The 23,276-nt window shown below is 44.6% G+C and overlaps 1 protein-coding gene across 1 annotated transcript in view; it reads right to left on the bottom strand.

Annotated features, from left to right (window-relative positions):
* The window catches only part of LOC144599790 (serine/threonine-protein kinase 32B-like), a 101,979-nt gene that overhangs the window by 17,470 nt on the left and 61,233 nt on the right, over positions 1–23,276 (bottom strand). Inside the window, exons 5-6 of the mRNA XM_078411025.1 lie at positions 13,676–13,765; positions 1,106–1,209 (exon numbers count right to left, since the gene is read on the bottom strand). Coding sequence (XP_078267151.1) covers positions 1,106–1,209; positions 13,676–13,765 — 194 coding nt within the window. The remainder of the gene's footprint in view (positions 1–1,105; positions 1,210–13,675; positions 13,766–23,276) is intronic.

The raw sequence follows: 23,276 nt of genomic DNA, 5'->3' as shown, positions 1-23,276 counted from the left end.
GGAACAAGATGATGATGTATGCTTATTGACTGATTTTGTAAGATATGGGGCACAAATGGGCACTGAGATTAGATCGCATGTGTTCCAATGAGAGATAGATGAATGGATAGAAAATTAGCTTCACGGAAGGAAACAGAGGGTGATGGTGGAAGGTTGCTTCTCGGACTGGATGCCTGTGACTAGTGGTGTGCTTCAGGGTTCGGTGCTGGGCCCCTTATTGATTGTCATCTATACCAATGATTTGGCAAGATTAGCAAGTTTTCAGATAATACAAAAGTGGGTGGTATTGCAGAGAGTGAAGATGGTTGTGAAACATTGAAGCAGGAACTACACAGTGAATGGTAGTGCTCTGGGGAGTGCTGTAGAGCAGAGGGATCTAGGAGTGCAGGTGCATGGTTCCTTGAAGGTGGAGTCACTGGTAGATAAGGTGGTCAAAAAGGCTTTTTGCGCATTGGCCTTCAGCAGTATCGAGTTTATAAGTTGGGAAGTCATGTTGCAGTTGTAAAAGACGTTGATGAGGCCGCATTTAGAGTATTGTGTTCAGTTCTGGCCACCATGTTATAGGAAAGATGTTGTCAAACTGGAAAGGGTACAGAGAAGATTTATGAGGATGTTGCTAAGACTCAAGAGTCTGAGCTATAGGGAGAGGTTGAGTAGGCTGGGTCTCTATTCCATGGAGCGCAGGAGGATGAGGGAGTGGTCTTATTGAGGTGTATAAAATCATGAGAAGAATAGATTGGGTAGATGCACAGAGTTTCTTGCTCAGAGTAGGGGCAAGAGAACCAGAGAACATAGGTTTAAAGTGAAGGGGAAAAGATTTAATAGGAAGCTAAGGGGTAACTTCTTCAAACAAAGGGTGGTGGGTTATTGAACGAGCTGGCAGAGGAGGTAGTTGAGGCAGGGACTGTGGCAACGTTTAAGAAACAATTAGACAGGTACATGGATAGGACAGATTTAGAGGGATATGGGCCAAATACAGGCAGGTGGGGCCAGTGTAGATGGGACATGTTAGCCAGTGTGGGGAAGTTGGGCCTAAAGGGATGTTTCCACGCTATATAACTCTATGACTCTATGAATACATAAGTGCAAGAGCCGTTTAACATGCCTGTCCTTTGAGGAGCTCGTAAGCAGTGATCCCAAGAGACCACCAGTCGACGGCAAAGTCATAGCCAGTGCACCCATATATAGATGCATGCAATATCTCAGGAGCTGGGGAAATATGAAAATAAAACATTACAATGAATACAGTTATTTAATGCAGTCAATAATCCATGCTTGGTTGCACTGGTGGAAGCAAGTATACTAATCTTGTCCTTTTTGACAAGTTAGACAGACGTATATTTCCACAGAGGAAAGTTAAGGAAAAATGTAAACTAGCAGCAGTATCAAACAGAAGTTTGATCATTTGGTATTTCCAGCTGCTCTGACTGCTCCATTATCTGGATTGGAAACTTCACTGAAGCTCCAAGTACATTTTACAGCATTTCACCACTCAGAGCAGAAGAGGTCGATCACATGCGTTAAACTCCTCTTGGCTTAATCCGTGAAATGACAGTAATGGGGCTGGAAATAATCCACTGTAACAAAATTCAAGAAAGCATTTTATCAGGATGCATCACAGTTTGGTTTGGGAACAGCTCCATCCAAGACTGCAAGGAATTGCAGCAAATTGTGGACGCAGCCCAGACCATCACACAAACCAACCTCTCTTTCATTGACTCCATTTATAACTCGTGCTGCCTCGGCAAGGCCAGCAGAATGGTCAAGGATGAGTCGTACCCTGGCCACTCCCTCGTCTTCCCTTTCCCAGCTGTTATCAGGCAGCTGAATCATCCGACCACATCCGACCACAACCAGAGAGCAGTACTGAACTACTGTCTACCACATTGGTGACCCTCAGACTTTATTGGCTTTATCTTGCACTAAATGTTATTCCCTTCTCATGTATCTATACACCGTAAATGGCTCGATTGTAATCATGCATTGTCTTTCCGCTGACTGGTTAGCATGCAACAAAAGCTTTTCACCGTACCTCGGTACATGTGATAATAAATTAAACTGACTAACTAACTACAGATATGAGTGAAGGCAGAGAAAGGTTTATCCATCTATCAGAGGGTCCCGTCTTGGGCTTGTGCCCAGTCAAGCATTCCAAGGTAATGTGACACTCGCACAACATCGAAATAAGTAAGAAAGTTTATTAAAAATAAAAATAAATAATGTAACATGGCATATCAACTATTATTTCTCTTTAGGTGGAGAGCAACTGTGGAGTATTTCAATGTGTTTATCTCACTGTAAGTCTTAAATATTTTTATTTAATAGTTTTTAATTACAAACTGTTAAGGTATATCCACAGGCAACTAACATAGCGTGCAGCACCATCTGCATAATGTATGAGTTAACTTTCAGCATATGAATATTAAGAGAATTAAGGGATATGGGGTTAGTACAGGAAATGGGGCTGAGTTAAATGATTAGTTGTGATCTTATTGAATGGCGATGTAGGCATGTATAGTTTGAAATAAAATCATATCAAACTCAAGTGTAGTAGGTAGAGCAAAGAGGAAGATACTGAGTGCAGAATATAGTTCTTGGCATCGGAGCACAATAGTTCCATAGACAAAGTCCAATGTCCCCACAATGGGAGAGAGGTGAATCAGGCAGTACCCTAGCTTATGGAAGGACCTTTCAGAAGCCTGATAACAGAGGGGAAGAAGCTGTTCCTGTCTGGTGGTGCGCGCTTTCAAGCTTCTGTGCCTTCTACTCAACAGGACCAAGAAGAGGCAGCGTGAAGTGTAAGTGGATCAATGGTGGGGAGTGTGTGATGGACTGGTTTACATCCACAACTCTCTGCAATGTCTTGCAGTCTTGAGCACAGCTGTTCCTAAACCAAGCTTTAATGCAACCTGACAGTATGTTTTCTATGGTGCGTCTGAGAAGTTTGCAAGAGTCAATGGAGACAAGGCAAATTTCCTCAGTCTCAGGAGTAAAGGCATTGGTGTGCTTTCTTGGCTGTCACATCAACATGATAAGTACTTGCTTGTACTCATGTACACTATGATTTGCCTGGATTGCAAGCAAAGCAACGTTTTTCACTGTATATTGGTACACATGACAATGATAAACAAAACATCCCAAACAGGATGGGTTAAACACTTGATGTTTATTTGCACATTTTAATATAAGTGCTCCCATTTATAGTTTACAGAGACATATGCATAACTGCACTTCCAATAGCATTGTCTTTGCAGACAATGACTTAATACAATTTTCATTGCAATTTTTAACCTTCTGTGATTGCACATGGAGCCACATATGGTACCCGGGTTGCTGTATGAAACCCAAAATGTACGTACCTTTTCCTCTCCCATCACTGGTGAAGCAGTCCTTGAAGCAACTATGGTTAACAGTATTGTACAGAATCACTGAAACTTGAGGCCACCTGCTCCAACGTGATCTCCGGGTTGCCAAACACTTTAACTCCCCTTCCCATTCCCACAATAACATAACAGAACTTTATTGTCATTCGGTATAAATACCGAACGAAATTTCAGCAGTCACAAGACACAGCAAAAAAGAAAAGAACACAGGACACACGACCCCAACACAAACATCCATCACAGTGACTCCAAACACCCCCTCACTGTGATGGAAGGCAACAAAACTTCCACTCTCTTCCACTCTCTTCCCCCCGCGCCCACGGACAGGCAGCTCGACCCCTACCGAAGCGACCGACACGCACAGCCCCCGCAAGGGGATGGAAGGCCCCGCGGCCGAGCCGCACCGAGCACTGAAACGTCCCACGGCCGAGCCGCGCCGGCGATGTTAAGTCCAGCGGACTTTATGTCTTGGGCTCCTCCATTGTCAGAGTGAGGCCAAATGCAAATTGGGGGGACAGCACCTCATATTTCACTTGACCATTCTGAGGCAAAAAAAATGTAGTCCACTCTTCAACGCATGGTGGGCTGAGCTCACTAAACATGTGGTGAGCAGTTTCAGTGTCACCATTAAGGTTGACACTAAGGTTGACATGTATAGAAGAAATTATCACTGCCATTTCCAGAATTCATCCGTCTGAAAAAGGGCCTCGACCCGAAACGTCACCCATTCCTTCTCTCCAGAGATGCTGCCTGTCCCGCTGAGTTACTCCAGCTTTTTGTGTCTATCTTTGGTTTAAACCAGCATCCGCAGTGCCTTCTTACACATTTCCAGAATTTTGATTGGTACGGGTGACAGGGGTTATGGAGAGAAGGCATGTCAATGGGGTTAGGAGAGGGAGAGATAGATCAATCATGATTAAATGGTGGAGTAGACTTGATGGGCCAAATGGCCTAATTCTGCTTCTATCAATTATGAACTTATGAACACTCCCTAACCTTAAATCCTCTCTGTTCGTGTGGAAACCTTGCGGATGGATATAGAGTATGCTTCATTTTGGACAACATGTTGTTGAAGGTAGCTACAAAATGCTGGAGTAACTCAACGGGACAGGCAGCATCTCTGGAGAGAAGGAATGGTTGACGTTTTGGGTCGAGACCCTTCTTCTGCTGCAGATTGAATTAGAGTCAGAGATATCACATAGCATGAAAACAGTCCTTTTTGCCCAAGCCCTCTCTGCGACCAAGTGCCCATCTAAGCTTGTCTCATTTTCTCGCATTTGATCTATATCCCTTGGAACCCATCCTTTGTATGTATTTTACCTGCTCAATCACTTTGCCAGGCACCTTTTTCCATATGCCCACCACCCTGCATGTGAAATAGTTGCACTTCAGGTTCCTATTAAATCTTTCTCCTGTTCCCTTAAACTTCTGCCTGCAAGTTCTTGATTCCCCTACCTGAGGAAAAAGACTGAGCATTCAGCTTATCTATGCCTTGCATGATTTTATTCACCTCTGTCAGACCACTTCTATGTCTCCTACGTTCCAAGAATTGAAGTCCTAGCCAGTTCACCCATTCCTATAACTCAGTCCCTTGAAATTCTTGTGACATCCTCGCAAATCTTTTCTGCACTTTTTCCAGCTTGATCGACCTGCCCATTTTTTCCCCCTCAGCTCTCGTATGGAAGCAGTCTCTGGATACAATGCTCCTGCATTGGTGTCAATGGGAAAGGCTCGGAGATTAAGGCTTCTCAGCTCGGAACAATCATTTTCACCTGCTTGTCCTAACTTGCCCACGATGCTTCAACCAGAGGTATTCCCTTCAAGTTGCTAATTACATCTTCTCAACTGGGGTCTTCTGGGTTGCTGCTCATTTAAGTAAGGTACCAAGATAAACCAAAACAGCTGCAAAAGGCTGTTATTTTTTTTTTTTTTAAATTTTGTTTAGTTTAGTTTAAGGGTATAGCATGGAAACAGGCCCTTCGGCCCACTGAATCCATGCCGACCAGCAATCCCCACACACTAACACTATCCTACACACACTAGGGACAATTTACAATTTTACCAAGGCAATTAACCTACAAACCTGTATGGCTTTGGAGTGTGGGAAGAAACCGGAGCACCTGGAGAAAACGCACGCAGGTCACAGGGAGAACGTACAAACTCCCTACAGATAGTACCCGTGGTCAGGATCGAACCCGGGTGTCTGGCAATGTAAGGCAGCAACTCTACCACTGTGCCACCATGCCGCCCTTTTGAATACGATTTACCTAGCTTGTTACATACAAGGAATAGTCAGCCAGGAGATTGCATAAACGGCAATGGTTGCAGTGTCACACAGCTATGATTGCCCTCACATGTACATGCTGCAACAACTTTTCTTATCCTATATACCTTTGAGAAGAAACATAGGAGTCCTAAGTCCTGGGCCTGGCTGATGCTCACACCAAACCATCTCGCAGTTTGGTTGAAGATAGGCACAAAATGCTAGAGTAACTCAGCGGGACAGGCAGCACCATGGAGAAAAGAAATGGGTGATGTTTTGGGTCGAGACCCTTCTTCAGACAGGTTTGGCTGCTTAGCAAGATGGCCAGGCAGAGGCTGCTCTTGGTGAAATTACTGGAACAAGACACGGTTTAGCCTGATCGGCTGATTGATCGCAGGAGCTCTCAGGAATTAGACCGGTCTCTAAGCTGGTCTTGGTCCTCCTCCCTGTGAGGTGCAGCTAGCATGGATGGTTGGACATGTTAAGTGGAAAGCGTTGGACCTATCAGGTGCATAGGGTTGTAAAACAATAACCAGGTCAGGGACAGAAGATTAAAACGAGTTCAGCACAAAGGGTTGGACACAGCGAACCTGAAGAGATTAAATGAGTTTGGTTTAGAGTTGTATGTGTTGGCATCTAGAGTTAGCCATGCTATGTGGTCATGTCATAAGGTCATTAGTGATAGGAGCAGAATTAGGCCATTCGACCCATCAAGTCTACTCCGCCATTCAATCATAGCTGATCTATCTCTCCCTCCTAATCCCATTCTCCTGCCTTCTCCCATGACCCCTGAACCCCTGAACAAAAATCTCTCTCCCATTGCCTTAAAAATATCCATTGATGGCCTCCACAACCTTCTGTGGCAATTCTCAGGTTATGGCCTCTGGTCCTAGACTCTCCCACTAGTGGAAACATCCTCTCCACATCCACTCTATCCAAGAGTGGATAGAGTGGTAGGTGATACACTATTCATTAAGTTTGAATGAGGCCTCCCCTCATCCTTCCAAACTGCAGTGAGTACAGGCCCAGTGCCGTCAAACGCTCATCATACATGAACCCATTAACGGGTCCAAACCTCCTCTGGACCTTCTCCTTCCTCAGATATGGTGCTCACAATACGACTGCATATATCCTCGCCAATGGTACAAAATCAATCAATCTCTCTTATGCATTATAGCTTGTGGGTTAGGCTAATTGGCTCAGTCTTCTCCTTCCATGATTCCATTCGGCTGAACTGAGCAATAATCCCTTCTGACAGTTCAGAGAAATACTGAGCAGGATCTGTGCTGGTGGAGGGAACACCCTTTAGGATCAGTCAATTAAAGGAGCCGCATTTGCATTGTTCTGACTATCTCATTGCCTGTCTGCATTAAGCATAACTGCGTGGCAATATAGAATAGAATAGAATGGAATGGAATACTTTATTGTCACATGTGACTAGGCACAGTGAGATTCTTTGCTGCATACCCAATGTATCAAATAGCAGCCGCCTACGTTGCTGACAAAGTTACAAAGCACGCCGGCTCCTACTATTGTTCCCCCCCCACAGCAGTTTCCCCACGCCGGGTCTCCATTGTCCATTCTCCCCCCCCCCCCCCCCCCCCACGGCTCCCCCATGCTCCCATCGACCACAGGCCGACCCGCGAGGCATCGCCGCCGCCGCGAGGCTTCATCACTGCTGAGGCCCCATCGTCACGGGTCTTCACACCTCCGTGGTGGCGACTCGGGCCCAAGCCGCGGGCTCCATTGGCCGCTCCGCCGACCCGGACTCCGACCCGCGGGGCCCAGCCGGGCTTCTACGCGGCGATCCAGGAGGCATGGAGACCGCGGCGCCTCGATAAAGGCCTCCAGCCGCGTTCCCCGTCCACAGCCGCGGCCCGTCATATGATATGTATAATAGTCAGCAAAAAAAACAATGCAGATTCCAGCAACTGCTGATTCTTGTGTCTTTACAATATTGAAATGGTTTAGAGCTCTCCTGCTTCCAACAGCCCTTCGCATTTTGTATAATTGCAACCTTCAAGCACAACGGCACCTAGTCTTGTGTAGATTTAGAGTGGGCAGGCAGCTTGAGTTGAGTAGACATGCAGACAGCTGTGTGCAAAGTATGAGCAGTAACTTAGCAGGTGGAGCAGGGCACACCAGCGGGTGTAGTGAAATGGAAAGTCACAGTGTCAGAGCTAGCTTACCAAGGTGACAGAAAATGTTCTCTGTGCTGGAGACAGTGGTGGCTGCCCACAGTCAGGGTTCACAACATCTCCTCACGGTGGCGACAGAAAGCAGGAATGGGAAGGGGAGGATCCTGCCATTAGGGTCCATGCATAGCGCAGCGGTAGAGTTGCTGCTTTACAGCGAATGCAGCGCCGGAGACTCAGGTTCGATCCTGACTACGGGTGCTGCACTGTAAGGAGTTTGTACATTCTCCCCGTGACCTGCGTGGGTTTACTCCGAGATCTTCGGTTTCCTCCCACACTCCAAAGACGTACAGGTATGTAGGTTAATTGGCTGGGTAAATGTAAAAAAAAATTGTCCCTAGTGGGTGTAGGATAGTGTTAATGTACGGGGATCACTGGGCGGCACGGACTTGGAGGGCCGAAAAGGCCTGTTTCCGGCTGTATATATATGATATGATATGATATGATATGAACCAACTCAAGAGATAGAACTAAGAGAATCTACTGGGGCAGAATGAGTATCTACAATCTACAATTAACAAGCAGAAAAACATTGGTAAAAAAATCTCTGGCCATTTGCAAATCGGCAATAGGATGATGGAGATCAAAGGGTTGAATGCATAGCTCAGATGTGTGAGAGCTAGTAGGTTCGAGTCACTGGGCCAGAGGTGAGGAAGGAGGGAAGTGCTTCCTTGGAATAGTAGGGTTGATTAGTACAGATGTCAGGGGTTTGGGGAAGGCAGGAGAATGGGGTTAGGAGCGAGTTAGATCAGCCATCGTGATGGGCCAAATGGCCTAATTCTGCTCCTATCACATGAACATATGAATGGGTCTTACATCCATCGTGCTGCAACTTTAAATTAAAGTGATGATTGGGGGTGGGGGTGGTGGTGGGTGATAGACTGAGGGGAGTCGGGTTGAAGTTGAACCCCAACTTGAAGTAGGGTTCAAGTAAGGGGAATTTTAGGAACTTAAAGAGGTTAATAATACACTGCGGTGTAGTGACACAGCGAATGATAATTGGAGTGTACAAGGAAGGGTCAAAGTTAAAAGCTATTTCTCTGAAGGTGCATAGCTTTCATAACAACGGAGAAGAGGTCATGTTTAATGTGCACAAGTGTGGACCTAATAGTCTTTACAGAAGCATAGCTGCAAGATGACCACACTGGTAACCAAATATTCTGGAGTACTTAATATTTCAACAGGAAGGCTTGAAGGGAAAATAAGGTGGGTAGCTCTGAAAATAAAGGATGGCATTGAATAAGCAATGGAAAAGAGACCTGGCCCAGAAAATCAGCAAGGAGGATCAGTTTGTGTGGAGTTATGAAATATTGATGGAAATAAACCTTTGGTGGTAGAAGTCTATGAGTGCCTGAACAATGATTACACTTTTGGACAAAGAGACAGCCAAGGAATAAAGGGATTTTGTGAAAAGAGACGATGCGTGAATCATGGACAACTTTTAATCTTCTTACACTTTTAATCTTCTGTTTTTTGTCATTGTCGTCGTTAAATGTACGTTTTGTTTTATTTTTAACTCTGTGTATGTGGGGGGGTGGTGGGGGGGTTGGGAGAAACCTTTTTTCAAATCTCCTCCTCAACGGAGATGCGACCTTTACCGTGTCGTATCTCCGTTCACGCTACGGCCTAACATCGTGGAGTCGGCGGCCTCCAGCTGGGATCGACCTCAAAGACTCCGGTCGCATGGCCTGGACTTACCATCTCGGAGGCTTCGGCCGTGGGCCCTGCAGACCGCAACATCGGGAGTTCGCAGGTCCCTGGCTGGCGACCGGCTTTCGGGAGCTCCAGCCGTAGCAGCTTCAACCGCCCCGAAGCGCGAGGTATGATCAACCCGCTCGCAGGCCCTTCATCGCCCTGCGTGGCTCGGCCGCAGCACTTTCCATCGCCCGGTGGGGGCTCAGGACTTTCATCGGCCTGCTCGGCTCGGCCCTGGGACTTTCCATCGCCCGGTGGGGGCTCAGGACTTTCATCGGCCTGCTCGGCTCGGCCCTGGGACTTTCCATCGCCCGGTGGGGGCTTCAAAAAGTTGGGAGCCTCGATCACCTCGTGGCACCACGGGAGAAGAACGAGGAGGAGATAGGACTTTGCCTTCCATCACAGTGAGGGTATGCCTAGAGCAATCACTGTGATGGCTGTTTGTGTAAAAAATTATATCTGTGTGTCTTGTGCTTTTTAATGTCTACTGCCGGACCCTGACGTGAGAGGACGCTGGCGTTGAGTATTAGCCGCTTTTCCGTCAGGATAGTTTGTCTGTTTGTTTCTATGTTAATTGTTTTTGTAAAGCGCTTTGAGCATGTGATAAGGCGCTATATAAAATAAATGAATTATTATTATTATTACACAATTGCAAAGTCAAATGAGGAAATATGGGTTTTAAAATGAGCATAAAATATATTTGAGGCAACTGAGCAGAACATTGTGCTGTGAATGGACTGGACGATTTAAAATATAATAATGTTCATGACTCATGATTGAAAAGTAACTGCATAGGGAGAGTTTTGGGTAACAGAGTGATATTAACTTGATGAAGTTCAAAACCTGTTTCAGATGTATGAATTTAGGTATGGAACGAGTGTAAATAAGGACAGTGACACAGCGTGATGGAAGATTCCCTTAAGACAGTGATTCCCAAATTTTTGATAGCCGTGTACCCCTTCGTAAATTTTCATAAGCATCTTGTACCCCTCGTTAAAAACAATCGTATTTCATTGTAAAAGTCGATAAAAATTGGATACATTTTTATTTTGGATTAAGGTTTGCATGTAAACAAAAGTTTTCTATAATATAATGTATAATTACTAGAATAAAATTAATAAAGTATCCATTAAATACAATTTTAATTAAAATAATTTATCATCAATGTGAAGGATGAAATTGCTTATGTTGGGAAAATATTTTGGCAAAATTTGGCCCTGTAGTTGTTAATTTCAACCTCAGTTGCGGTTCGACATCTAATATGCAGTTCCTCTTCTTTGTCTTGTAAGAAAATAACTGCAGATGCTGGTACAAATCAAAGGTATTTATTTCACAAAATGCTGGAGTAACTCGGCAGGTCAGGCAGCATCTCGGGAGAGAAGGAATGGGTGACGTTTCGGGTCGAGACCCTTCTTCAGACTCTTCTTCGTCTTAATGTCCACAAGGGGTGAAAATCCAACATCACACAGGTATGAGCTTGGAAATGGAAACATGAACTTCAGGACTTTATCTGACAATTCTGGAAATTCATTTTGTGTTTGTAACCAAAATGAAGATAATGTGTTCTCTTTATACTTGTTTTTTCAGAATCCATCAGAAGCTAGTTCCAAAAGTTGTTCTTCTTCTGTTTGTGACAGACCTTTTGGCACTGATTGATTGATGTTGAATGGGTATCTTATCCACTCAATATCTATGTCCAATTTCGGGAAATACTTTTCTAGATTCATCTGTAAATTCTGTAAATGCTCTATTATAATAATCATCACACTGTCTTCAATTTGTTCACTCAAACTTGTCTGTAATTCATGAAGAGATGGAAAAGAGTCCACTTCTCCATGAACAACTCGCTTTTGCCACAACTTCAATTTAGCCACTGTGGCGCTCACCTTATCTTGAACATGAAATATAGAAATTTCCTTGCCTTGTAAGGCCAAATTAAGATTATTTAACACAGAAAATAAGTCTGCCAGATATGCTAGTTGACAGCCATCTCCAGTCTTGTAAACATTCTTTCAATTCACAACTTTTATTACGAGTTCAAACAAACGAGTCAACACTTTTCCACGAGAAAGCCAACAAACCTCAGTATGGAAATGAAGTTGAGTATGATTACTACCCATTTCTGCACAGTTGTGCGAAAAGTCGGGCATTTAACCGACGTCCTTTAATATAATTTATGATTTTCACTGCTTGGCCTAGATCTTTTTTTAGGTCTGCAGCCATCATATGTGTAGCCAAAGCATCTCTGTGTATGCAACAGTGTGTCAATTTTGCATCTGGTGTAATAGTTTTAATCCTTGAAACAAGCTCCTGTTTACATCCGACCATGGCCTTCACTACGTCTGTGCTCATTCCAACACAACGCTTCCAATCAAGTTTGTTTTGTTGTATAAATTCTTTCATAATGTTAAAGATTTCTTCTCCAGTTGTAAATTCTGGCAAAGGTTGGCAAATTAAAAGGACGTCATGAAGTTAGTGGTCTTTTTTATACCTAACGAACACCAAACGATTTGCAAAATTCACCATGTCAGTGGATTTGTCCGCCTGTAATGCATAACAACTATTCTGACGGATGTCAGACAATATTTGTTTAATATTTTCAGCCATTTTGGTGATTCTTCGATAAACAGTTTTATTTGAGAGACAAATACGATCAAAAGATCTTTCTGCGTCATCTCCGATCATAACTTTTGCCATTATCTTTGCTGCAGGCTTGACCAAAGTTTTGCCAATTGTCTCCGGTGCGCCATTTATCGCTATTAAGAGCAACACCATATATGAAGCTAATAAGGATTTTTTATTCTCACTTCCTGTCAGGGCCCACATTATTTTCTGAGTTTTAAAAAAATCTTTAAGTTTATTCTCGAAACAATTTCCCCAGGTTTGTCTTTGTACTCGATATGTTTCAATTCAAAATGGCGCTTCAAGTTGGAAGGCTTCATACTCTCATTTGTTAAAATTTCATGACAAATGACACGTAACGGAGCCGAAGGTATCACAAAATGCTGGAGTAACTCAGCAGGTCAGGCAGCATCGAGGAGAGAAGGAATGGGTGATGTTTCGGGTCGAGACCCTTCTTCGGACTATTTCATCAGTCTGAAGAAGGGCCTCGACCCGAAACGTCACCCATTCCTTCTCTCCTAGATGCTGCCTGACCTGCTGAGTTACTCCAGCGTTTTGTGATACCTTCGATTTGTACCAGCATCTGCAGTTATTTTCCTACATAATGGAGCCGGTTCATCTTCATCTCCCGTCCATGAAAATCCATATTACAAGTAATTTGCATCGTACTTACGAAGTTTCTTCGCCATCTTCTTTGTCGGTCCTTTAGAGATGTCAGGTGGTACACACACCCTTCTCAATTTCATTACATTCATACGGTCCAGATATATCGACGTTTTCTCATTGTCTGCGGCTACTTCTATCTTCCTTATTGCTCTCTTTTGTGCATTTTATACACCCAGTTTATAACCAATGATCCATAATTGAGAATTCAAGGGCTAGAAAATCGATTTACAAGTTGCCGCAAAACGAGAAAATGAAAATTTATGAGTTGTGGCACGGCAGTCTGCAAACTACCCAAATGCAGCAGCTACCATAACTTGAGGAGAATTCATACAAAATATATAATTTATTTGCATATATGTATGTATAAAATAATTCGTAACCACGGTATATTTTTTCTAATAATGAATCTATGCTTCAGTGGTACATAGCTGAAAATTGCCGCGTACCTCCTGAAGACCTATCGCATACCACTGGGGGTACACGTACCCCACTTTGGGAAACACTGCCTTAAGAGAATTGGGAAATCAGATTAAAATGCTTAACTGTGAGCAGTGTCAGAAATGTAAAATTGCAACAATGACACATGATTTGCAACAATGACACATAGTATTGAAGAGTAAATACATGGTATTGCATACTCATAGTACTGAGGTGATCAATTATTGGAAAATAGAAATAATGAATTTTCCCTTCATCCCATTTTTCCTTCAATTTTACTCTCCAAAATGAATGGCACCAGCTCGACCCAGCTCTCAGCAGATTCTTAATGCTTTCTCCTGAAGTCAAGGCAGGTACTATGTAAATGCAAGGGCTTTTCTCCATTCTGCCCATCCATAAGCACCCACACTTACCCATGTACGGCATTGTCCCAGCAATAGACATAGTTTCTTTCTCCCCCTTCACCATAACCGCAATCTTCAAGTCGCTAATGCGCACGTGCCCTGGAAAGGTTCAGATTAAAAAACAGATGATTAACACACAGAATGTCAACTGGTAAAATACAGATGATCAAATTGTCTTCGTAGAAGTTGGGGATATCTCACCCTGAAATTGGCATTAATTATGTGGACTCACAGTAGTCAGATAACAATCCTTGCCCTACCCATTATGTGGAGACATTTGTGATTGCTGTAAATCCTAAATAAAAGGCACAGGAAATGCAATACATACTGAGCAGGTCACTGGTGAGATAAACAGTGTCAATGTAGTGATGAACAATATTTCACCGGAACTGATGAAAAATTTCCAGTGGAGAAAAGAGTTTAGTTCAGTTTAATTCAGTTTAGAGATACAGCGTGGAAACAGGCCCATCGAGTCCGCACCGACTAGCGATCTGCGCACATTAACACTGCCCTCCTACACACACTAGGGACAATTTTACATTTATACCAAGCCAATTAACCTACAAACCTGTACGTCTTTGGAGGTTGAACAAGAACAAGAAGAGGTTGAGGAAGAACAGATAAGAGGAAAGATGAATCTTGTAAGAGGGAGGAAAGCAGGAGCAATTCGTCATTCCTCTCCAGAGGTAGAATTGATTTTCTGCATTTGTAAGGATGCTGGCCAAGGTGTTACTGCTGCAATGGTGTTAATTTTGCAATGGTGTTAATGTTGCAATGGTGCTAAAGCTGCAATGGTGTTAATGCTGCAATGGTGTTAATGCTGCAATGGTGTTAATGCTGCAATGGTGTTAATGCTGCAATGGTGTTAATGCTGCAATGGTGTTAATGCTGCAATGGTGTTAATGCTGCAATGGTGTTAATGCTGCAATGGTTAATGCTGCAATGGTGTTAATGCTGCAATGGTGTCAATGCTGCAATTGTGTTAATGCTGTAATGGTGTTAATGCTGCAATGGTGTTAATGCTGTAATGGTGTTAATGTTGCAATGGTGTTAATGCTGCAATGGTGTTAATGCTGCAATGGTGTTAATGCTGTAATGGTGTTAATGCTGTAATGGTGCTAAAGATTTTCACTGTACCTTATTACACGTGACAATAGATAAACTCAACTCTATGAAACACAGCCCACACTCCATGGATATCATGAGCTAGAGCTCTTAAGGATAGCGGAGTCAGGGGGTATGGGGAGAAGGCAGGAACGGGGTACTGTTTGAGCATGATCAGCCATGATCACATTGAATGGTGGTGCTGGCTCGAAGGGCCGAATGGCCTACTCCTGTACCTATTGTCTATAATGTAAATTCAGCCCATGTTCCTGACCCCATAAGAGGATACATCCCTCTCTGCACCCTCCTGATCAAATCCCACATGTACAAGCCTGTACATTTCGAAAAGGTCATTTCTCATTCTTAAAAAGTAGTCCGAGTATCGGAACAATATACTCAACCCTTCCACTTTTATAATCTCTTCAATAGTGGCATGAAAGTAATGATGGAGATGCAGGTGCTGAAATTATGAGCCAGACAGAAAGTGCTGAAGGAACTCCGCGGGCCAGGCAACATCTGTGGAGGGAATGCTTTGGGTCCGTAGACTTCTTCATTCTGAAGATGAATCCTGACCGGAAACGTCACTTGTTCATTCCCTCCACTGATACTGCCTGACCAGCTGAGTTCCTCCAGCACTTTCATTTTTGTCCTGAATGTAATGACTCTGAACTTTATCCAATGCAAGTATCTATCTTCGATCTATATACTAAAACTTGCACCGCCTTAATCACCACTCTTGCCGCTGGTGCCTATTAACAAGTTCTTTTAAATTGGTCGTTCATTTTTTAAGTTAGAGAGGTTTTAAAGTGAAAACATTTAATTTCTATCCGATTTATTGAAGGTCTTCAGCGTGTGACGTCACAATGGGACCCGTGCGCCTGTGAGATGAGCTCGCGCCCACCCCCCCCCCCCCCCCGTACAATTCATGCAGATATATATATAACATGTGGACCTGCAGCCAAAACGGTAAACCATAGCGCCACAATTTTAGCGCCACCTTAATCACTATTATCCTGGCGACTGTTTATAACAAGTTTTATTTAAATTGTTCGTATATCTTTTGTTACAGACATTTTAAACTTTAAAACTCTCATTTCTAAACACATTTTTTCATGCTGTGCGTATGACGTCACCACGCACGGCCTCTCCTCACTCACACAAACAAGATGGACGCCGTTAGCGGAGCTGCCCGCCCGCAAACACTGCCTCCCCTCTCCCCTCCCCATTCTCCCACACCCGGGCAGGAGGGAGATGGTCGGACTGATGGTCCACTCATCCTTCCCTTCCGTCTCTTCAACCCACGCCACAGCGTCCTCGAGTCCCCTGTCCCTCCCGTGCCCAGCGCGCCGCACCTTAACCGCACACAGGCCGCAGCGCAGCGGGCAGCTTCTCATCCTCCTCCTTCAGCGGCCGCTTCCACCGATGGCGGTGCATCGAGGGCCACTGCAACCGACGGCCCCGTCGCGACTTCAGAAAGATGGCGGCGGCTCTCCTCCTCCTCCTCACGCTCCGCCATCTTGTGCACGCCTCCCTCCTCTCGCTTCTCTCCCCTCCCCACTCTCCCAGACCGGCCAGCCTGCCTCGAGTAGTCCCACCTCCGCTGCCAGGCTCGAGTAGTCCCACCTCCGCTGCCAGGCTCGAGTAGTCCCACCTTCGCTGCCAGGCTCGAGTAGTCCCACCTCCGCTGCCAGGCTCGAGTAGTCCCACCTCCGCTGCCAGGCTCGAGTAGTCCGGCGCTCCCTCCTCCTCCCTGCACGCTCGGTAAATGCCTTTCGATGGGGGGTGGAGAGTGGGGGAAAGGAGGGTGGTGGGGAATGGGGGAGAGTGCGAGTGGGGGTGGGAGGGAGGGAAGGAGGGAGAGTGGTACTGGGGAGGAGGGTTGGGTGGGGAGGAGGGAAGAGTGAGGGTGGAGAGGAGGAGGGGTGGAGGGAAGGAGACAGCATGGGTGGGGGATGAGAGAGTGGGGGTCAGGGACGATGGGAGAGTGGGGGGTAGGGAGGGGGGATATGGGGGATTTGAGTAGGGGGTTGAGGGTGCTACACCAATACAGGAGAGGCTTTGGGTCCAGGTCTCCTCGGTCACACCTTCTCCCCTTCCCTGTTCCGCCTTTAATTGCGCTCCCCCTCCTCTGGAGGAGTACGGCACCACAGTGGAGAAAGAAGATGGCCGCTGGCAGGACGATGTCAGTGGCTCCCCTTTCCCCTCCCCCACCCTATTCCCCCCTCCTCACCCACCCCACATGCCCCCCCCCTCCTCTCCCCTTCATTGAGGTTCATTTAATTTTTTTTAACCATTTAAAAAAAAAATTAAACGCGATTTCCCCAGGCCACAATGGAAACCCTACGAGGAACGGGCCCAACGGGCTCACTTTGTCTAGTACTGCTCCTAAAATAAGACCAAAACTATAGCTGCAAGGCAAATGTGCTTTTGTACTGAATCACTTTTGCACCAAAGGTGACCATTCATTTTCCTTCCTATTGATTTACTCTCACAGCATGCTGATTTGTTGTGAAAATATTCCCATTCCCCTGTACAGCAGCATTTTGCTGTCTCTCCACTAAAACAATCTGATGCATTTGTATTTGTCCTCCAACAGTGGATAACCTTATATCCCCATATTACACTCTGTCAAATATTGTGCCACTCATTCCCCATTATCTCCATTATCTTGTTTTGAATCATGAACAAAGTCATTTGGAAAGTCCATTCAAAGTCCTCAAGGCACAAAAGTACTGAGCAATGATCATCTCCAACAAGAGAGTTACTACTTACACCTGATATTCAATGGGTTTAGCATCACCAAGTAGTACCATCACCACAGATAGATCCTTCTATCCAGAGATGCTGCCTGTCCCGATGAGTTACTTCAGCATTTTGTGTCTATCTTCGGTGTAAACCAGCATCTACAGTTCCTCCCTAGACATACCATCACCATATTAGGAGTCAGCTTTGACCGGAAGCTGACACCGTGGCTACAAGAGCGGGTCAGAGGCTGGGTATCCTGCAGTAAGTGGCTTTCGTTCTCACACCCCAAAGTATTTCTTTCATCTACAAGATACTAGCAAGGAGTGTGATGGAATATTCTCCACTTCCCCAGATAGGTGCAGCTCTACCACCACTCAAGAAGTAGACAAAGCAATCCATTCATCTAGCACCCTCAACATTTATTCTGTCCACAACAGATTCACCTTGGCTACAGTGTGTACCATACACAAAATGCACCACCATTACTCACGTAGACTACTCTCCCAAAGACAAGAACATAAGAAGTATAAGTAGCAGGGGTTCATTTAGCTGCTCACAGCAACTCTGCAATTTAATATAACATAACTGGCGGCATGGTGGCGTAGCGGTAGATCTACTGCCTTACAGGCCCAGAGACCCGGGATCGATCCTGACTGTGGGTGCCTGTCTGTTCGATCCTGTCTACGGGAGTTTCCCCCCGTGACCTCGTGGGTTTTCTCCAAGATCTTCAGTTTCCACCCACACTGCAAAGACGTACAGGTTTGTAGGTTAATTGGCTTGCTATAAATGTAAAATAGTCCCCAGCGTGTGTAGGGCAGTGTTAATGTGTGGGGATCGCTGGTCAGTGTGGACTTGGTGGGCTGAAGGGCCTGTTTCCACATTGTATCTCTGAACTAAACTAAACATAACACAAAACCTGTGATGCAGCAGATGCATGCGAGCACCACCTCCAGCCGATCCCCCTCTGAGTCATCCCTTGGAATCACATTGTCACTCTTATTTTCACTTTCCAACAGCTCTGTGGGAATACCTTCTCTTGAACGACTGCTGCAATTCAAGATGATGGCTCACCACCATCTCCTTTGGGCTTACGGGATGGGCAAAAATGGTAGGCTTCATCAGAAATTCCCAAATACCAAAGAACAATGCTTTTGGCTACAATAGCTTCAATCCCTTCATCTAGGACATTGATGTAGATTAGAAATTGCTGAGGTCTCAGTATCGATCTTTACAGCAGCAACTAGTTACATCTTGCCAACCTGAAAGTAACCCATTTCTCCCAAACTTTATTTTGTTAGTTTTCCAATTCCCTGTCCATGCTAATACAGTATTATTACCCACCACAAATATCATATCCAGAGAAGTGACCTCATCAAATGTCTTTGGAAATCCAAACACATTTACCTTTATTCACCATACAATTTTTATCCTCAAATACTCTTTAAAATTTGTCAAATACTATTTCTGTCACAAAACCATGTTGACTCAGCTGAATCTGTAGACAACTGTACACCCTGTAACTTTTACTGCCAATGCCTCATGCACTGAGGAATGTTTCTTATTGACCAGTTTGCTTGTAGCTCACATAAATCAATGAATGAATGAATGAATGAATGAATGAATGAATGAAACCTTATTGTCACATGTACCGAGGGTACCCAGGTACAGTGAAAAGCTTTGTTTTGCATACAACCTAGGCAGTACACAAGTGCTGTCACGTGTTTAGTTTAATTTAGAGACACAGCACGTTAACATGCCCTTCGGCTACCCGAGTCCACATCGACCAGCGATCCCCGCACATTAATTATCCTACACACACTAGGGATAATTTGCACTTACACCAAGCCAATTAACCTACAAACCTGCATGTGTTTGGAGTGTGGGAGGAAACCAAAGATCGCAGAGAAAACCCACGCGGTCACGGGGAGAACGTACAAATTCCGTACAGACAGCGCTGTAAGGCAGCAACTCTACCACTGTGATCACTCTAGGCAAAGTACCGAACAGTCCTATGTACTGCCTACCACCACACATGGCAGATTATAATTCAGACATCATTACCTGTGTGGGTTCATAATTCATATTTAGATCCAAGCTGCTCATTCCCTCAGCTGGATCTCTTTCTTAGCCATACCTATGTTGCTGGTTTTTATTGCTGCATCATTTCCCTCCCACTCCAAATTCCTCTCCAGGCCCAAGGAGATGTCTATAACAAGTAGGTAGACATAAAATGCTGGAGTAACTCAGCGGGACAGGCAGCATCTCTGGAGAGAAGGAATGGGTGACGCACACTAACACTTTCCTACACACACTAGGGCCAATTTACATTTATACGAAGCCAATTAATCTACAAACCTGTACGTCTTTGGAGTGTGGAAGGAAACCGAAGATCTCGGAGAAAACCCTCGCGGTCACGGGGAGAACGTACAAACTCCGTACAGACAACACCCGTAGTCAGGATCGAACCCAGGACTCTGGTTCTGCAAGCGCTGTAAGGCAGCAACTCTACCGCTGTGCCACCGTGTCGCTAGGTGATACGATGACTGGTATGTAATGAGGTTGCTGAGTAAATCTGATTTACAGGCATCACAATTAAAACACGCACCTGTAATTTTCAGTCTGCAGGCTTGGGTGATTTCTCTTCATCATTAGAAGTTTTGAATATATAAAAGGATCAGCAAAGTCAATCTTATGTAAGCAATGTCATTAGAATCCGCCTGTGATATTATAACTTTCCAGTTGCTGAATTTTATTCTGATGAGAATATTGAAACTAAATTATATTTTTATCTTCTTAAGCTGAGATCAGCTAGGAATTCAAGGGTTACTTGAAATTAGAGAAATTAATATTCATACCACTGGAAACTAGTCCAGTAACTCAACCTTGTGCTATCTCAATCCTACATGATGGCTGTCTCCTGTTCTTGCTCTGAAGTTAAAATGTCATTCACCATCACACATTCCATTTCTGACTCCTCCCACCTCAATCATCATTTCTGCAGACAGGTTTCAGTCAATGTCCAACATTAGCCACTAACCTCTAGAGTTAACAACTGCGCTTGGTCCCAACCCAACTCACACAAAGACTCTATTCCATTCTCTCAGTTTTTCCATCTCTGCCTGAAAATGACATCTTACTTCCGCCGAGCTTTGCCACAGTGTAACCCTCTCCTCTTGCTATCCTGATTGACCAGATTCTATCTATATCAGTAGATTGAGCAGCATCTGTGGGGGTGAAGGAATTGTCGACCTTTCAGGCCTTCAATCTTCAGGTCGACAAGATTTCAGTCGCTGCAGTCTCTTGTGTCTTGATAAAGTGGCCTTTGCATTTCCATATTTTTGCTCTCTCCCCTTGTTTTGCCATCCATTCCACCAGCTTCCACAATTAACAACTCATCCATTGTGGTTTCCAAATTTTCCACCACTCTTTCCCATCCCTTCCAACATTCCAAGGGATTGTACCTTTCCCAACTTCAGCCATGATATCACGGTTATGAGCATGGATGTTATCATCTGCATCCATGAGTGTAAGTCCTGAAGGCTGAGAACCTACTTGTTACAGTATAGAAGTTACAGGTCTGAAGGTCTCGACCCGAAACGTCACCCTGTAACTCTAAACTAAACTATCTCTCTCTCTGCTCAGTTTGTGCTGGGAAGTAGGATTTTCTGTGATGCTAACATTACAGTTTTCAGCTCGATGGTGTGAGGAGAACAAATGACCTGTGGTATGCAGACACTGTGGACTGCTGGCAGTTCCTGGTCCCAATTATAGTCTGTTCATGGGTTTTTCTCTGTCATGTTCACTGGCATTCATAGATGAGTTGTGAGCTGTTCTTGCACCAGAGGGTTTGCCCTTAGATCTACTACCGCAGAAGAGTTTGATATGGCACAACATCAGAACCTCGTGTTGTCCAATAGCCTTAAGATGTTCTAACCTAATGCAACTTACATATGAGGAAAGACTAGATAGACTGGGCTTGTACTCGCTGGAATTTAGAAGACTGAGGGGGGATCTTATAGAAACATATAAAATTCTTAAGGGGTTGGAGAGGCTAGATGCGGGAAGATTGTTCCCGATGTTGGGGGAGTCCAGAACTAGGGGTCACAGCTTAAGGATAAGGGGGAAGTCTTTTAGGACCGAGATGAGAAAACATTTCTTCACGCAGAGAGTGGTGAGTCTGTGGAATTCTCTGCCACAGAAGGTAGTTGAGGCCAGTTCATTGGCTATATTTAAGAGGGAGTTAGATGTGGCCCTTTTTGCTAGAGGGATCAGGGGGTATGGAGAGAAGGCAGGTACAGGCTACTGAGCTGAATGATCAGCCATGATCATATTGAATGGCGGTGCAGGCTCGAAGGGCCGAATGGCCTACTCCTGCACCTATTTTCTATGTTTCTATGTTTCTAACTAATGTTCATAGATCTATGTGAGCTGTGAACTGTTCTTTCTGTGACTATAATTTAAAAAGCACGTATTTAACTTAAAGCCCTTTGTGATGTCCTGAGAGTGTTAATCTCCCAGTATAATGTCTCTCCTTTAAAGGAGTATGGTTCATAGTCACAGAGTGGTGCAATATACAGACCACTGCATCTCTGCTGACCATCATTGCCTATTCAAATCCCACTTGCCTGCATTAATTCCATATCCTGCTGGGCTTTGCTCATTCAAGTACCTGTCCAGATGTTCTTAAATATTGTTACTGTTCCTGCTTTCACCACATTCTCTAGTAGCTCATTCCAGCTACTAACTACTCAGTGTGAAGAACTTACCTCTCAATCTAGTTTTGGATACCTTTACCATAGGAAACAGATATTGGCAATCTACCTATCCATGCCTCTCATGCTTGTCTAAATGCACTGTTCTTGTGCAATCAACTGGATCGGATTTGGAAGAGCACAGGGGCCCAGATGTTGTTTCTCAAACCAAGAGCTGATCTAGGTTGGACAGAAACTAATCTCCTAGCCTTGGGCTAGCACCTTCAGCTGCCAGTGGGCACACAACAGCCAGGACTTTCTGTTCAATACACTTCCCCATGGCCTTTTAAAGATGGGCATCTGATGACAATGTTATGCATGGCTGTGAAATTCCAGAATGGAGAAGCCTTTGAGAGTAGGATTCTGCATATTGCCTCGAAAAGATATGGGGATAGAACTACAAGGGTGAGGACCAACATAGGGTGGCAACTGGGCATAGTCAATGAGAAGTGCACAGCTGCAAAATCTGCATCACTTCAACATGATGCCCTGGTCTGCCTTGGACTCTCACCTGATCTCAATTTCCACAGGTCTGTTAGCACATGATTAGATCTCTCTGTTGTCAGTGCTGTCTGCTGTAAGTTTTGGTTTAGGTTTGTTTATTATTGTCACATGTACTGAGGTACAGTGAAAGGCTTTATTTTGCATGCTCTGCAAACAGATCAGATATACCACACACAGACACAATCAGTTCAAACTCAAGTACAATAGGAAAAAGATAGTTCTCGGCAGTGTAGGACATTGTAGCACATCAGTTTCTTGGCAATAAAAAATGTACAGATGGTGCAATGTTTACAGGTAGAAAAAAGATTTAGAAAAGTAGAACAATTGTGTTGGATAGTAGATCCTTCTCTGGGAAGAGCACGCAAAGTGTCGCTACATTTTGGAGCCATCTTGCAGTAGGACCTCCTCTACCTGATCTCCGTTTGATCACAGATACCCTACCATGATCTCCCATTGTCCTCTCATCTCTGATCTCCCTGAGATCACTACTCTTCCCCTCCCACCAA

The sequence above is a fragment of the Rhinoraja longicauda genome, chromosome 14 (assembly GCF_053455715.1).
Source record: "Rhinoraja longicauda isolate Sanriku21f chromosome 14, sRhiLon1.1, whole genome shotgun sequence".
Lineage (NCBI taxonomy): Eukaryota > Metazoa > Chordata > Chondrichthyes > Rajiformes > Arhynchobatidae > Rhinoraja > Rhinoraja longicauda.
The sequence above is the reverse complement of the archived record's forward strand: the minus strand, read 5'-3'. Positions and strand labels throughout refer to the sequence as shown.